The sequence below is a fragment of the Diaphorina citri genome, unplaced genomic scaffold (genome assembly GCF_000475195.1).
Source record: "Diaphorina citri unplaced genomic scaffold, Diaci psyllid genome assembly version 1.1 scaffold1862, whole genome shotgun sequence".
In the NCBI taxonomy this organism is placed as follows: Eukaryota; Metazoa; Arthropoda; class Insecta; order Hemiptera; family Psyllidae; genus Diaphorina; species Diaphorina citri.
In genome coordinates, this window is record NW_007379288.1 from 28,514 (window position 1) to 43,794 (window position 15,281).

Here is a 15,281-nt window from a genome sequence, read left to right on the forward strand (position 1 = left end):
TCGCAACGGCTGGCTTTCTCCTATCCTATAAACATTCTCGCTTCGCTTTCGGGAAAATGAGACCTTAGCAGTTACAGTTCCTTTCCGCCCCCGGGGGGAATCGAACCCGCGGCCTAGCGCTTACAAGGCAGACGCACAACCAACTAAGCTAACTAGGCTGGATCCTACACAGGTTTAATGTTTAAACCGTATTTTTCTTCTAGAAGTTTAGTTGAATTAGCTTGCAAGGTAGCGTCTACCTTGTAATGTAAGCGCTAGGCCGCGGGTTCGATTCCCCCCCGGGGCGGATATTGTCCTGATGGGATTACGTTAGTTCTCGCAACGGCTGGCTTTCTCCTATCCTATAAACATTCTCGCTTCGCTTTCGGGAAAATGAGACCTTAGCAGTTACAGTTCCTTTTTTTCCCCCAAGTTAAATATTTTCTACTTACTAGACTAGATTGAAATATGCCGGCATCCTGTATATTATACACATAGCTGACTAGTCCCCCAAGTTAAATATTTTCTACTTACTAGACTAGATTGAAATATGCCGGCATCCTGTATATTATACACATAGCTAACTAGGGATTCTGCTAGGATTTCTATGTTTCTAGTCAGGGTTGGAACGTCCAGAGCTTCTTTGGTGTCGAGGATTGTGTTTCGCCGAATGTCTTTAGGATGTCTATGTTTCTAGTCAGGGTTAGAGCTTCTTTGTATATTCTAAATATTTTCTACTTACTAGACTAGATTGAAATATGCCGGCATCCTGTATATTGTACACATAGCTGACTAGTGATTCTGCCAGGATTTCTATGTTTCTGGTCAGGGTTGGGACGTCCAGAGCTTCTTTGGTGTCGAGGATTGTGTTTCGCCGAATGTCTTTGTGATTCTGAAAGCAGAAATGTAAAAGGACATTGTACAAGAAAAGAAAGCGGAAAAATGGCCTTTTTTCTAAATTTTCTTGGTTCTTTTTTTTTATTTTATTTTATTATTATTATTTTTTTTGTCCCTCATCATTTTCTATATTTCATTTTTATTTTTGAGTGTAAAAAGTCCGTCTGGGGGACGTTAAACAGAGAGAAGACCAGCTTGGTCTGGCTGGGGGACTTTAAACAGGGAGTATACCTGCCTGAATCTTCCTTGTTAAATAAACAACCAAGGTTGAGTGCGAAGGGCATCCACCCGTAATATGCATCTGTAGCCAAACCAACTGTCAGCCCAAAGCAATCACCCTGTTTAGGGCTGATTGAGAGGCTGACGAAAAACGCCGACCCCGTCTGTACACGGGCAAAGGCGAGGAGAAAAAAGAAGAAGAAGAGGAGGAAGAAGAAGAAGAAGAAGGAGAAGAAGGAGAAGAAGGAGGAGAAGGAGAAGGAGAAGAAGAAGGAGAAGGAGAAGGAGAAGGAGGAGGAGGAGGAGAAGGAGAAGGAGGAGTATGTAAAAAAATGAAGTTTGCCCTAAGCGGGAATTGAACCTGCGACTTAGCGCTTTCATGGCTACTTACGTCTAGAGCTGACAGAGTAAATGCCCTGTGTTTTCTCATACTAAAGTGTTCGTGTTCCCATGCTAGCCAGGAGTCCTGTAGGTTGATCTTCTTGTGTTTCAGAGTGACGTTGAGATTTGAAGAAGCCACGTGCTTGGCCGCTACCTGAGAGAAAATCTGGGGAACACACAAACGAATAACTTTATTTGAAACTATGTAAAAGGTGTGTCCAAACATAGTCGAGCCAGCCTAGTTAGCTTAGTTGGTAGTGCATCTGCCTTGTAAGCGCTAGGCCGCGGGTTCGATTCCCGGCCGGGGCGGATTTTATCCTGATGGTATAATGTTCGTTCTCGGAACGGCTGGCTTTCTCCTATCCTGTCTTCCTTCTCTCTTCGATTTCGGGACGATAAGACCATAGCAGTTACAGTTCCCTCTGTCAAACCTCTTAAAAAAAAAAAAACCTACGTCAATAGTTTGAAGAGACGCCCGGCATAAATCAACACGGAACAGAGTTTTGATGTTTTACTGATTTTTTTTTTTTTTTTTTTTTTTTTTTTTTTTTTTTATTTTATGTTAAAATTTTTTTTTAAAAAGGGACAATTCTATAGGATCACTAATAGATCGATTAAAATATTATAAGAACACAGGTCGATAAAAAAGGAATAATTGGAATTGGAGAACATAAATAGGGAGTATTTGAGGATATAAAAAGGGACAATTCTATAGGATCACTAATATATCGATTAAAATATTATAAGAACACAGGTCGATAAAAAAGGAATAATTGGAATTGGAGAACATAAATAGGGAGTATTTGAGGATATAAAAAGGGACAATTCTATAGGATCACTAATATATCGATTAAAATATTATAAGAACACAGGTCGATAAAAAAGCAATAATTGGAATTGGAGAACATAAATAGGGAGTATTTGAGGATATAAAAAGGGACAATTCTATAGGATCACTAAGAGATCGATTAAAATATTATAAGAACACAGGTCGATAAAAAAGCAATAATTGGAATTGGAGAACATAAATAGGGAGTATTTGAGGATATAAAAAGGGACAATTCTATAGGATCACTAATATATCGATTAAAATATTATAAGAACACAGGTCGATAAAAAAGGAATAATTGGAGAACATAAATAGGGAGTAGGTACCAGTGTGAAACAAATAGCAAATAGGTTTTAATAAGACCTAAATTACACTTGGTAAAACTTTAGATAACTATTAAGAATTACCAACACTTGACTTTAAGTTTTACAAATATTTATTTATTTTATTTATTTATTTTCTTGTACATAGAACAAAATAATGCATAGTACAACGTTCTAGAATTTTTAATTTATTTAATTAAAATAATTGTACGAAAAAGTTGACAGCATCGGGACTCGAAGCCAGACCCTCCAGACAGAGGACAAAGTCCACATTCCGTCCCACCTGTAAAAAGAGTAACTTCAGATGAAATTTTTCAATGATTTTCTGATTTTCAGGTAAAGGACGAGAAAAGGAAGGCAGAACCCTGTCAGAACGCTCGCCTGTTTCCCGGCCGAGCGGTCTGACCAATACACCACCGAGGCAGTGTTCCTAAAAATGATACAGGGCACGGTCAGTCTAGTGGTAACGCACTAGCTTGCCATGCAGAAGGTCCCGGGTTCAAATCCCATCATCGACAAAATAAACTGCACTCACATTTCGATTGCAAATATTTTAACGGGTTACTTGCTGGTAAACGGAAAGTATTGTGTCCAGCCTCGCCCATCTGATGAGAGACACACTACGGATTTTATATCAGGTTTAACTGCTAAGGTTTTTTGTGACCGGGAATTTCACCCTACATTCGGGGACAAGCTACGCGCTTCCTCACATTAACCTCACCCAGCCTGAGTAGGGCCGGGAAAAGTCAGCACCCGACTACCCTGAGGGGCTACCATCCGAATACCAACCACGTGAAATGATGCTTAACTTCAGTGATCCATTGTGAACTGGTGTATTGAACGTGCTGTTTTCACCAACTCAAATATGGACATAAATGAGTTTCAATTTGTATGAACGCCGTGTAACTATTTGTGTATGCAATGTGCCATACAAGAAACATTAGTGGAGGTGACAGATTTCCCACAACATATCTTTGTTTTAGCATAATGCCTGAACGGTTTGTCCGATGGTGGTTCGAAATTTGGCCTACAGCTACGTGTTAAACACATAATGATCAATGGAGCAGTGCAAATGGGTAAAAATAATAAATAAATGGTCGATTCCTATGTAAAAAGTTGGGAAAAATCCGAATCTGAGGTCAAAACTTCAAAAAAAAAAAAAAAAAAAAGGGGGAAAAAACCAAAACTGGGGGAAAAAAAAAAAAAAAAAAAAAAAAAAAAAAATAACTGTAAAAGGTCGAAAATTCAATTTTTATTTTCCGTTCTAATGAAAGAGTTCAAATATGTGTGACGTCATCGCCAACGGGAGCGTATACCGTGACGTCAAAGTTTACGATTTACCGGTAATTTTTAATTCGATTTATCTCGGGATCTAGAAGTCGTAGAAGAAAAAGAAAAATTCCGTTGGTCATTTTTCCTGCTCTATGACTTTGAAACATCACCCAAGTAAGCGCAACTGATCTATTATTGTAAAATGTAATGTACTGTCTGAGAAGGTTGATAGAGGGAACTGTTGCAAAGGAAGGTCCCATCGTCCCGAAACTCTTCTTGCTCTCTTTGCTACAAAGTTCGTCCCAGTTGGGAATCGAACCCTTACCCTAGCGTTTGCCAGGCTGAAGTTCTTCAACTTATCGACCCACTGCTTCCTGTTGATGGAATATAATTAACCCTTTGGTGACCGACTTAAACTACAGTTTACATCGAGTTAGATATACTACAGTTTACATTGGTCACCAAAGGGTTAAAAAGAAGAACTCTTCAAAATCCCACCTAACAAACTCTTCAAATCCCACCTAACAAACTCTTCAAATCCCACCAAAAAAACTCTACAAAAACTTGGGCACCACGCCCACAATCAGCCAATACACGCCGAACAAATACCCGCTAATAATCACCACCAGCACCAAATCAAACACAATCGGCTTCACCGTATACACATGACTGGGCACCGCGAAACTACCCGAATACACGACCAGTTCCGGTTCGCGCCGATCCTGCACGAAATTGAACGACTTTAGCCGACTCTCCCCGACTGCGCCACTTACCGACGACGACCGAAGGTACTTGCCGAGAAGCCACGAGAAGGAGTCGACGAGGGGAGATCGTTTGTGAGACAGCTGCAGGGAGCGGCGAGTGTGAGAAAGATGCCGAATGTGGGCTTCGATGGAGGAGGGCTCGACTTTCTGTAACACGAGAGAGGTCGAGAGATGAGCGCCGTGAAATAAGTTGAATATGCAACGGGGTAGACAAATTATTAGTGAAGATGTCAGATTTACCATATTTTAGGTAGCGTTTTATTTGCAAATATTTCAACGGGTTTCTTTCTGTGCCCTAAATCACCAAAGTATGGAAAAGTATCTTACAAGTGTAATAGCCAATGGAAACGTCCAAATTGTAAGGGCTCAAGTCCTCCATTTGCATATGAAATAACTGCGCCGCATTTTTTTGTAATTTTTCGGTCTACACATTCACACATCCTGGGGGATGAAGGTTAACACGAAAAGAATGAGGAATAGCGCCGCAGGCAAAAATTTCTGGTGTTCTCGTTTTGACACATCCCCTATTTATTTATCGTATGGACGTTTTATTTTTTCAAAGGATATACATAGAATACAGAACAAAGGAACGTTTAACAAAAACACTAGGCGAAAATTTTGGTTTCATCAATTATTTGCGGTAAAAAAAGAGCTGAAAAAAATCTGCGTTTAATTTGACCCCATTACATTACTTTCCTTCCTACAGGATAAGGAAAGTAATTATACAAATTGTTTTCCAAAATCTTACCTCTTCCATTTCTTCGTCCAAGAACTTCTTGGTGGCGAGATAATTGTATTTGCCCCCTCCCGACACCAGGAACACGAGGTTGTACGGAGCATGACTCCGAGGATTGCCGAATAGAGTCGAAAACAACCGAGCCAACTCGAACAACGCGATCAGACCCGAACCGTTGTTGTCGGCTCCGATGGCCAGTTCCTGCAAAGTATAGAATACAATGAAATGGAACTAGAAAATAAAGAAAAGAATGAAGTGTCCAAAAAATACAACAGTAGAAATAATGTCAATACATAGGTCAGTACAAGTACCATTGATTGATTGATCTGAAGCCTCAGATTCCAGTTAATCTGATTTTGTACCCATTTAGGTATTGTTTAAACCAGGCTTGTCCAACCCGCGGCCCGCGAGCTCATTTTTGCGGCCCGCGAAGGCCCGCCTAAAAAAATGAACGAAAATGAGAAATAACAGTAAATAATACTAAATAAAATAATTAATGCATGAAAATTTTCAAATTTATTGTGTACCGAAGACGGGAATGTCGATATTTGTGTACCGAAGACGTGTGTCAGCTGCAGAGTGTCCACAGAAATCGCACTAATGTCATCATGTGGTAAGTTTTCATAATAAAATAAAATTATATTATAATTACATTACACCAGGCCATCCCCCCCGTGAGTTGAGTTTTTGCGGCCCGCAAACTCTCTACCTTGGTCTCTTACGGCCCTCGGGTGCCCTAAGGTTGGCAGGGTGTCTACCAAAATGGAAAAATAAAATTCCCTGACATTTCTCGGTTTTCCAGTCCATTTTTTCCAAATTTCCAGTCTACTTTTCAAGATTTTCCACCCTATTCCCACTGCGTCACAACAGATTTTTTTTTTTTTTTTAATTAATTTTCCCAAGCGATACCGCGAACAAACCGCGGATACCGCGAACAAACCGCGGATACCGCGAACAAACCGCGGATACCGCGAACAAACCGCGGATACCGCGAACAAACCGCGGATACCGCGAACAAACCGCGGATACCGCGAACAAACCGCGGATACCGCGAACAAACCGCGGATACCGCGAACAAACCGCGGATACCGCGAACAAACCGCGGATACCGCGAACAAACCGCGGATACCGCGAACAAACCGCGGATACCGCGAACAAACCGCGGATACCGCGAACAAGCCGCGGATACCGCGAACAAGCCGCGGATACCGCGAACAAACCACGAATACCGCGAACAATCCGCGAATACCGCGAACAAATCGCGAATACCGCGAACAAATCGCGAATACCGCGAACAATCCGCGAATACCGCGAATAGCACGAGCAAACCGCGAATAGGTGACTTATCACAGAAGAATCGATGAGGACCTTCTACTTATGAAAATGAAGGGGAAATGAGTAAATTAATTCCGAACTTCAAACCTATGGTCAAAATGTAGGAGAATCTTCCCCTCAACCCCCTACATTTCCCCTGACCCCTTACATGGTTTTTGGTAGTAGGGGGTCAAGGGGAGGTTTCTTCAGACCTAGATTTTTGTCAGAGCTCATTCTCTTTTCTGCTTTCAGACTGGAAGGTTCTCTCTGCTCCCTCTCTCCTCTCTGTGATATCTCCAAATATTTCAACATGATTTTTTTTTACAAGAGTTTCCATTAGAGTATTTAAGATGACCAAGGAGTCTTTCCTATGTAACTTTTCACGAGAAATCAATCGGTGTACATGTAAGGGTTCTAGGAATGATGGTTCACGAAATATGCGCTTGTAACAAGCCAATATCAAAAAATTTCGAAAGTTATATCCACTTTTTTTTACACCAATAATTTACGACATACAGCCTGATTTCCTCGAATTTGCCATCAAAAATTTTGTCAAAAGAGAACGAATGTGCCATCAAATTCATTACAAGTACATACAAGAACAAGACGAGTATTGTTTATTCCCTCCCCAATACGTTTCTATAGAACACAAAATTACAGCGCCGCAGGCAAAATTTTTGCAAGAAAATTCAAGTAGCCCCTTCAAGGTTGCATACTTTTTTATGGACCGAAAATTCTTTTTTTTTTTAGGCTTTGAAAAATTCCCTGACTTTTTTGGAATTTTGTCATTTTTTTTAGAAATTCCCTGACAATTCCCTGACTTTTCCAGTCTCCGTGAAATTCCCTGACAATTCCCGATTTTCCAGTCTGGTAGACACCCTGGGATTTATAGACCGAAAATTCTTTTTTTTAGGCTTTGAAAAATTCCCTGACTTTTTTGGATTTTTGTCATTTTTTTAGAAATTCCCTGACAATTCCCTGACTTTTCCAGTCTCCGTGAAATTCCCTGACAATTCCCGGTTTTCCAGTTCCCTTCAAGGTTGCATACTTTTTTATGGACCGAAAATTCTTTTTTTTTTTAGGCTTTGAAAAATTCCCTGACTTTTTTGGATTTTTGTCATTTTTTTTAGAAATTCCCTGACAATTCCCTGACTTTTCCAGTCTCCGTGAAATTCCCTGACAATTCCCGGTTTTCCAGTCTGGTAGACACCCTGGGTTGGACAACCCTGGTTTAAACAATGACGACTGTATGTATAAATGCAATTCACAATAATAATAAGTAGAATACATATTATGTATTCTACTCAGAAACATGCAGACTATGAAATCGACCCCGCTTGGTTATAGGACTCCAATTTCAAAGATCGATGTGCCTTGATCTTATCAACTCATGTACCAAATTTCATCAAAATCGGACCAGTCGATTGGGAGTTATTCACAATATGTATTCTACTCAGAAACATGCAGATTATGAAATCGACCCCGCTTGGTTCTAGGACTCAAATTTCAAAGATCAATGTGCCTTGATCTTATCAACTCATGTACCAAATTTCATCAAAATTGGACCAGTCGATTGGGAGTTATAGCGGAACAAACAAACATCCAAACTAAATGAAAAATGATCGAGTTAAAAGTTAAAACATAGACCACTGTCGTTCGGTCAATAATACTCACACGGAACAAACAAACATCCAAACTAAATGAAAAATGATCGAGTTAAAAGTTAAAACATAGACCACTGTCGTTCGGTCAATAATACTCACGGGTGCAAGTGCAATTGCGCTCCTATCATAGTGGGTGACAATCACTATGGTGGGCAATCGGTGAGAGTCACCCACACTACGTCTGATAATAATACTCACGGGTGCAATTGCGGTTGGACAACCCTGGTTTAAACAATGACGACTGTATGTATGAATGCAATTCACAATATGTATTCTATTCAGAAACATGCAGATTATGAAATCGACCCCGCTTGGTTCTAGGACTTTCAAAGATCGATGTGCCTTGATCTTATCAACTCATGTACCAAATTTCATCAAAATCGGACCAGTCGATTGGGAGTTATAGCGGAACAAACAAACATCCAACTAAATGAAAAATGATCGAGTTAAAAGTTAAAACATAGACCACTGTCGTTCGGTCAATAATACTCACGGGTGCAATTGCGCTCGTATCATAGTGGGTGACAATCACTATGGTGGGCAATCGGTGAGAGTCACCCACACTACGTCTGATAATAATACTCACGGGTGCGATTGCGCTCGTATCGTAGTGGGTGACAATCACTACGGTGGGCAATCGGTGAGAGTCACCCACAGTGCTTCTGCCCGGTAAGGATCCGTATACACTGGCAATGTTGAGGTCGCTCTGAGCCGCTGGCTTGTTAGCATTGATGACCAACTGGTAGCGATTCCCAGCGACAGCATTAATCAGGGCTGTAAAAGAGGAATGGAGCAGTTGCAAATGGGTAAACATTATAAATAAAAGGTCGATTCCTAAGTAAAAAGATGTGAAAAATCCAAATATGAGGTCAAAACTCGGAAAAAGTAACTTTAAAAGGTCGAAAATTCAATTTTTAATTGCCGTCGCAGTTGCAAATGGGTAAACATTATAAATAAAAGGTCGATTCCTACGTAAAAAGATGTGAAAAATCCAAATATGAGGTCAAAACTCGGAAAAAGTAACTTTAAAAGGTCGAAAATTCAATTTTTAATTGCCGTCCTGACGTCAAAATGGGCAGAAACGCTTGCGCACAAACGAAGCGGGAGTCATGAATTATGACGTCATCGCCTACGGGAGCGTATGCCGTGACGTCAAAGTTTACAGAAAAAGTTCGAAGAGTTGTGACGTCAAAATGAGCAGAAACGCTTGCGCACAAACGAAGCGGGAGTCATGAATTATGACGTCATCGCCTACGGGAGCGTATGCCGTGACGTCAAAGTTTACAGCGGCCCTCGGGTGCCCTAAGGTTGGCAGGGTGTCTACCAAAATGGAAAAAATAAAATTCCCTGACTTTTCTCGGTTTTCCAGTCCATTTTTTTCAAAATTTCCAGTCTACTTTTCAAGATTTTCACCCTATTCCCACTGCGTCACAACAGATTTTTTTTTTTTCAAGTAATGTTCCCAAGCCTGTTCAACATTAATTCTCCAATCTTTTTTCATCCCCGGAAGCGCAATTGCTCTATTAGAATCGAACTCACAACCTAACACTCACAAGACAAGACAAACGCGCTATCTGCCAAGTTAACTAGGCTGGCAGGCTGGCTACTAGTTTCTCTTTACCTTTAACGTTACTTCTGGACGGACTTATTAAGTCTGAATTTTTCTAATGATGAATCAGACAGAGATCATGACCTCGTAAAAGAATCATAAGGTCAAAAGAAAGACTAGTAAAAGAATCTAATGAATCTAGTAAAGAATCTTATTACTTTATTAATGAGCTAGAATCATAAGCATACATTTTTTGTTTTTGTTCTATTATGTTATGAGTTCTGAGCTTGATACTTGAATACTTGAATCACGAAAGAAAAATACCCACAGCCGCCATTTTTTTTGATCTTAGCAAAGCTTTTGACAGTGTGAATCATCGGATTCTTCTCGATAAACTCCATCACTATGGAATCAGAGGTACAACCCTTCGATGGTTCCAATCATATCTTGATTCCAGAATCCAACGAGTTAAGTTAACTGGAACAAATAATGAATCCAATATCATACAAAATTATACATCAGGCCCACTGCCGGTGTTCAGGGGGGTCCCCCAGGGGTCGATCCTTGGGCCGATCCTGTTTCTTCTTTACATAAATGATATTAAGCATTCTATCCCAGAGGCTGAAGTAACATTGTTTGCTGATGATACAACTATCCTAATTTATGACAAAAATATACATCTACTGTTGGATAAAACTTCTCACATCCTCAACAGTATCTCCACCTGGTTCTCAGCAAACAATCTTTCTCTAAATGTGTCTAAAACTTTTTATATGCCACTGGTTTGCCCAAGGTTATTTTCAAATATATCTTCTGTCAGCTTCAACCAATCATCGACAATAGCTTCCACTCAGGAAATTAAATACCTTGGCATAACCATAGACCACCAGTTGAATTGGAAATCTCATATCAAAAAAAACGAAGTTTTTGTAGAAAAAAAAGAGAAAAAAATAAGTTTTTTTTATGTTTAGTATACCTCGGTCAATGTTTTGCTGTAAGTTTTACATGCTAAAATAAGAGTAGAAGTATTAAACCAGTAAATACTAAAACTTTTTACAACAGTAATATCTGCCATTGTGTGCTTTATCTTTATCCAAACAAGGGACATTCTTTTTCTTTCTCGTTTTCTTTATGCCACTAATGGTGGATTAAATGACTTAATGGGAGATTTCACTAATGGGAGAATTTTCAACTGTCTAAAAAGGAGATTTCAATATTCCAAAAAGGAGGAGTTTTTAAAACTCCTGTTTATATCATTAAAAACTCCTCTTTGGATTATTGAAAAATCTCCCATTAGTGAAATCTCTGATTAATTCATTGGTGAAATCCACCATAAGCAGTTGCCATGGCCATTACTGACCGTTGCAATGAACTCTCAAGAATATGTAAGAACCATAAGCAGTGTTAATTTGGACTTCATACCGTTTTTTCATCTTCCTTGAGCGAATGCATCTGCTTCGGTAGAATCAGCAGAACACATCTCTGATGAATTCATTGGTGAAATGCATCATACGCAGTTGCCATGGCCATTACTGACCGTTGCAATGAACTCTCAAGAATATGTAACAACCATAAGCAGTGTTAATTTGGACTTCATACCGTTTTTTCATCTTCCTTGAGCGAATGCATCTGCTTCGGTAGAATCAGCAGAACACAGCCCGCCTTGTTACTGAGCAGCTTATACTGGTCGATTGTCATCTCGAGTAGCCACGTTATGATGCAATGTCTAGCCGTACTCCAAGTTAAGAGGGACCGCACTTCTAGATTCACACCGGCACTTCGGCAGCCTGAATGAGAAAAATAAAATCAATGATCATTTTTCAGAAGCCACAACAATGAAAAAAGTAAAAAGCTCCTTTGATGTTAAGAGGGACCGTACTTCAAGATTCACACCTGCACTTCGGCAGCCTGAATGAGAAAAATAAAATCAATGATCATTTTTCAGAAGCCACAACAATGAAAAAAGTAAAAAGCTCCTTTGAGTGTTATGATGCAATGTCTAGCCGTACTCCATGTTAAGAGGGACCGCACTTCTAGATTCACACTAGCACTTCGGCAGCCTGAATGAGAAAAACAAAATCAATGATCATTTTTCAGAAGCCACAACAATGAAAAAAGTAAAAAGCTCCTTTGAGTTTAACCTAACCCTATAACACTGGTCAATGTTCAAATTGTGAAAGCTCTTTTTTTGTGCTTAATCTAAACCTACAATAACACTGGTCACAGCTCATTTGTGACAGTTCTTTTGGTAGCAATTTTCCATTGACATGACTTCTGAACAAATACCTACTTCAGTCTATACACAGAAAGCCCATCCCAAGGCTTAGGTCTAGGGGAAAATAGTGTCAAAGGACAAAGGAGGAGTTAGGCTTCTAAGATCATACCTTCCCTTATCAAGCCTACTCAACTCACAACCCTGAACCTATGACTTAAACAAATTGATATGGCACTTTGAATCTGTTTGGCTTGGACAATGGCTACAACATCAACAAGACAGAAAGTGGCTTCTGACTTACCATCTTCTTCTTTTTCTTTGCCTTTTCCCATGTACAGATGGGGTCAGCCCTGACTAAGGTGATTGCTTTGGATTGGCATTTGGTTTTGGCTACAAATTTTATGAGATGCCCTTTGCATTCAGCCTTTGCTATTTCCTTAGCAAGGGAAATTTGGGCTGGTATACTCCCTGAATGTCCCCCACCCAGACTAAGCTGGTGTACTCCCTGTTAAAAGTCCCCCAGCCAGGCTAAGCTGGTCTACTCCCTATTTAACAAGCCCCAGCCAGACTAAGCTGGTATAACTACTCCATGTTTAATGAGCCTCAGCCAGGCTAAGCTGGTCTACTCCCTATTTAACAAGCTCCAGTCAGACTAAGCTGGTCTACTCCCTGTTTAATGAGCCCCAGCCAGACTAAGCTGGTATATTCCCTGTTAAAAGTCCCCCAGCCAGGCTAAGCTGATCTACTCCCTGTTTAACGTCCCCCAGCCAGACTAAGCTCGTCTACTCCCTGTTTAACGAGCCCCAGCCAGACTAAACTGGTCTACTCCCTGTTTAACAAGCCCCAGCCAGACTAAGCTGGTATACTCCTTGTTAAAAGTCCCCCAGCCAGGCTAAGCTGGTCTACTCCCTGTTTAATGTCCCACAACCACACAGGGCTTCTCACTTACCATAGGACACAGAATTGAAATCGAACTGATGGGGAAAATCAAATTCCGATTGAAAATCAATCTAACCATTTGAACAAAAGACAAAGGAATTTGCCTAAAAGATTTGAAGACTATGAATTATACATGGCATACAATGCATGTATTGATGTACCTATTGATTTTGATGAAGTTGAATGACAGAGCTTAGCGGGGCCACAAACAAAATGATCGAGATAAGCACAAAATAGTAGGTGAAGGTATTTTTGAATATCTCGGAGATTTCTTCTTCAAACAAGTACATTTTGAAGTGTTTAGATAAGTGTGTCCAATCTTTTGATAATTTGTAATTAACTAATTAAATTAGGCTGTTTGTTCATGACAATAATGTACTTAAGTATTTCCAACTCTGATGACAGTTGACAGGGTCACTGGAAGGTTGCGGCACTGAAGTATGAATTATTAGACTGTGGTCTCCATTTCAGAAGGAATGTAGATTCAGATTTCAAGGAAAACTGGGCAAAAATCAGGGTTTGAACTAAGGAAAAACAGGAAAAACTTTAAATCGGAAATATTCCAAATAATTTAAATTTATAAAAATTTCAACAAACTTGTAATTTGAGGTTATGTTTACAATCTGTTAAAAATCCGAAAAGCGCCCGGTTGTCACACATGAAAACTCTTCCTGCCATTTTCCGGCTATTTGTATTCCACTTGGTGTGGCTGTGGCTCACATTGCATATCCAAGAAATACAAGGCGCTCGTGGTTGGGGGTTCGTTCTCAGACGTATTTTACGTATTTAGCCATTTGCGAAGAGGTTTTTGGTGATTTTATTTAATTATTTAACCAATTTACCTACTTAAATATTTTTTCCTTCTGTTTTTTTTTTTTTTTTTTTTTTTTTTTTTGTTGTAATGGGTTATTATTATTAAAAACTTTAAATCGGAAATAATATTCCAAATAATTTTAAATTTACAAAAATTTCAACAAACTTGTAATTTGAGGTTATGTTTACAATCTGTTAAGGATAAATCCGAAAAGCGCCCGGTTGTCACACATGAAAAATCTTCCTGCCATTTTCCGGTTTCCGGCTATTTGTATTCCACTTGGTGTGACTCACATTGCATATCCACAGTGGCGTAGCGTGGTCTAAATTCAAGTGTAAGGCGTGTAGGGTACTAATTTCCATCATCCATGCTCTTCATGGATTGGCATAGGTTTGTTGTGACGACCTTTGAACTCAAAGCAAGAAAGTTTTAGATAACCAGATTATTTTAGGATTTTGCGTCACCTATGTTAAGCTATGCCGAGCAAGGCCAATAAATGGATGGGTGACTTAAAGGAATAAAGGGAGAATGGGCTCTAGTCTTGATTTTAAATCATTACATGAAAGTAAATTTGAAAAATCAAATCAAGAATAATAATAATAAACTGAATACATACACATACATAACCATTATCGTTCTATCCTATAGGACAGGTCGATGAACAAAGCCCCTCCACCAGACTCTATTGCTATACCTTTGGTTAGGATAAAATTCACCCCGGGTGGGATTTTACTCTTGTCCTACTTAATTTTTAGTCTGTCCTTCCTTTATTATTATGATAGTAATAAAAAGGTATAAGGGATGGGCTTGGTATTGTATTTGCTTCGGTGTCATCTGTTGGTCGGTCTGTCTGACCCCATAGAAGGACTTATCCAAACCTTTTCAACCTATATAGGTATCAAATTAAAGGTCTTTTTACCAGGAACACGAAAATTGTGGTGCAAATTTTGTCCAGAGAACCATAAAGCCAAAAAACAAAAGAAAAACTGGTTTTTGGGGGATTTTTTATAATGCCTGTAACCCACATGAACCCAATGGACAATATTCTCCTATTCAAGACTCGAACCCCGAACCTCCAGATTCAAAGACCTCCGTGCTCACCACTAGACCACTGAGGTTGTTTTAGCAGTAAACTGAATGACTCAGTAAGACCTAGAGTTACATAGCGGGTGTCTATATTTGGTATCTAGTACCACCATAATTGCCGTAACCCACGTGAAACTGATGGACATTATACTGCTGAAGTACATGTACATAAATGTAACATGATGTCATGAATAAGGCTAGACATTCACTATCAGATACACCTGATCAGGTGTACTTGTCACATATACCTGATGAAGTCCGCCTGTCAGATCTTTTTTTTTTTTTTAATAAGTTTCTATT

General features: G+C 39.6%; 1 protein-coding gene across 1 annotated transcript in view; it reads right to left on the minus strand.

Moving 5' to 3' along the window:
- Window positions 1-662: 662 nt before the first annotated feature.
- The window catches only part of LOC103517475 (nicalin), a 21,820-nt gene continuing 7,201 nt past the window's right edge, over window positions 663-15,281 (minus strand). The window contains exons 4-8 of the mRNA XM_026829560.1: window positions 8,965-9,152; window positions 5,413-5,601; window positions 2,840-2,911; window positions 1,487-1,642; window positions 663-871 (exon numbers count right to left, since the gene is read on the minus strand). Coding sequence (XP_026685361.1) covers window positions 683-871; window positions 1,487-1,642; window positions 2,840-2,911; window positions 5,413-5,601; window positions 8,965-9,152 — 794 coding nt within the window. The 3' untranslated portion in view covers window positions 663-682. The remainder of the gene's footprint in view (window positions 872-1,486; window positions 1,643-2,839; window positions 2,912-5,412; window positions 5,602-8,964; window positions 9,153-15,281) is intronic.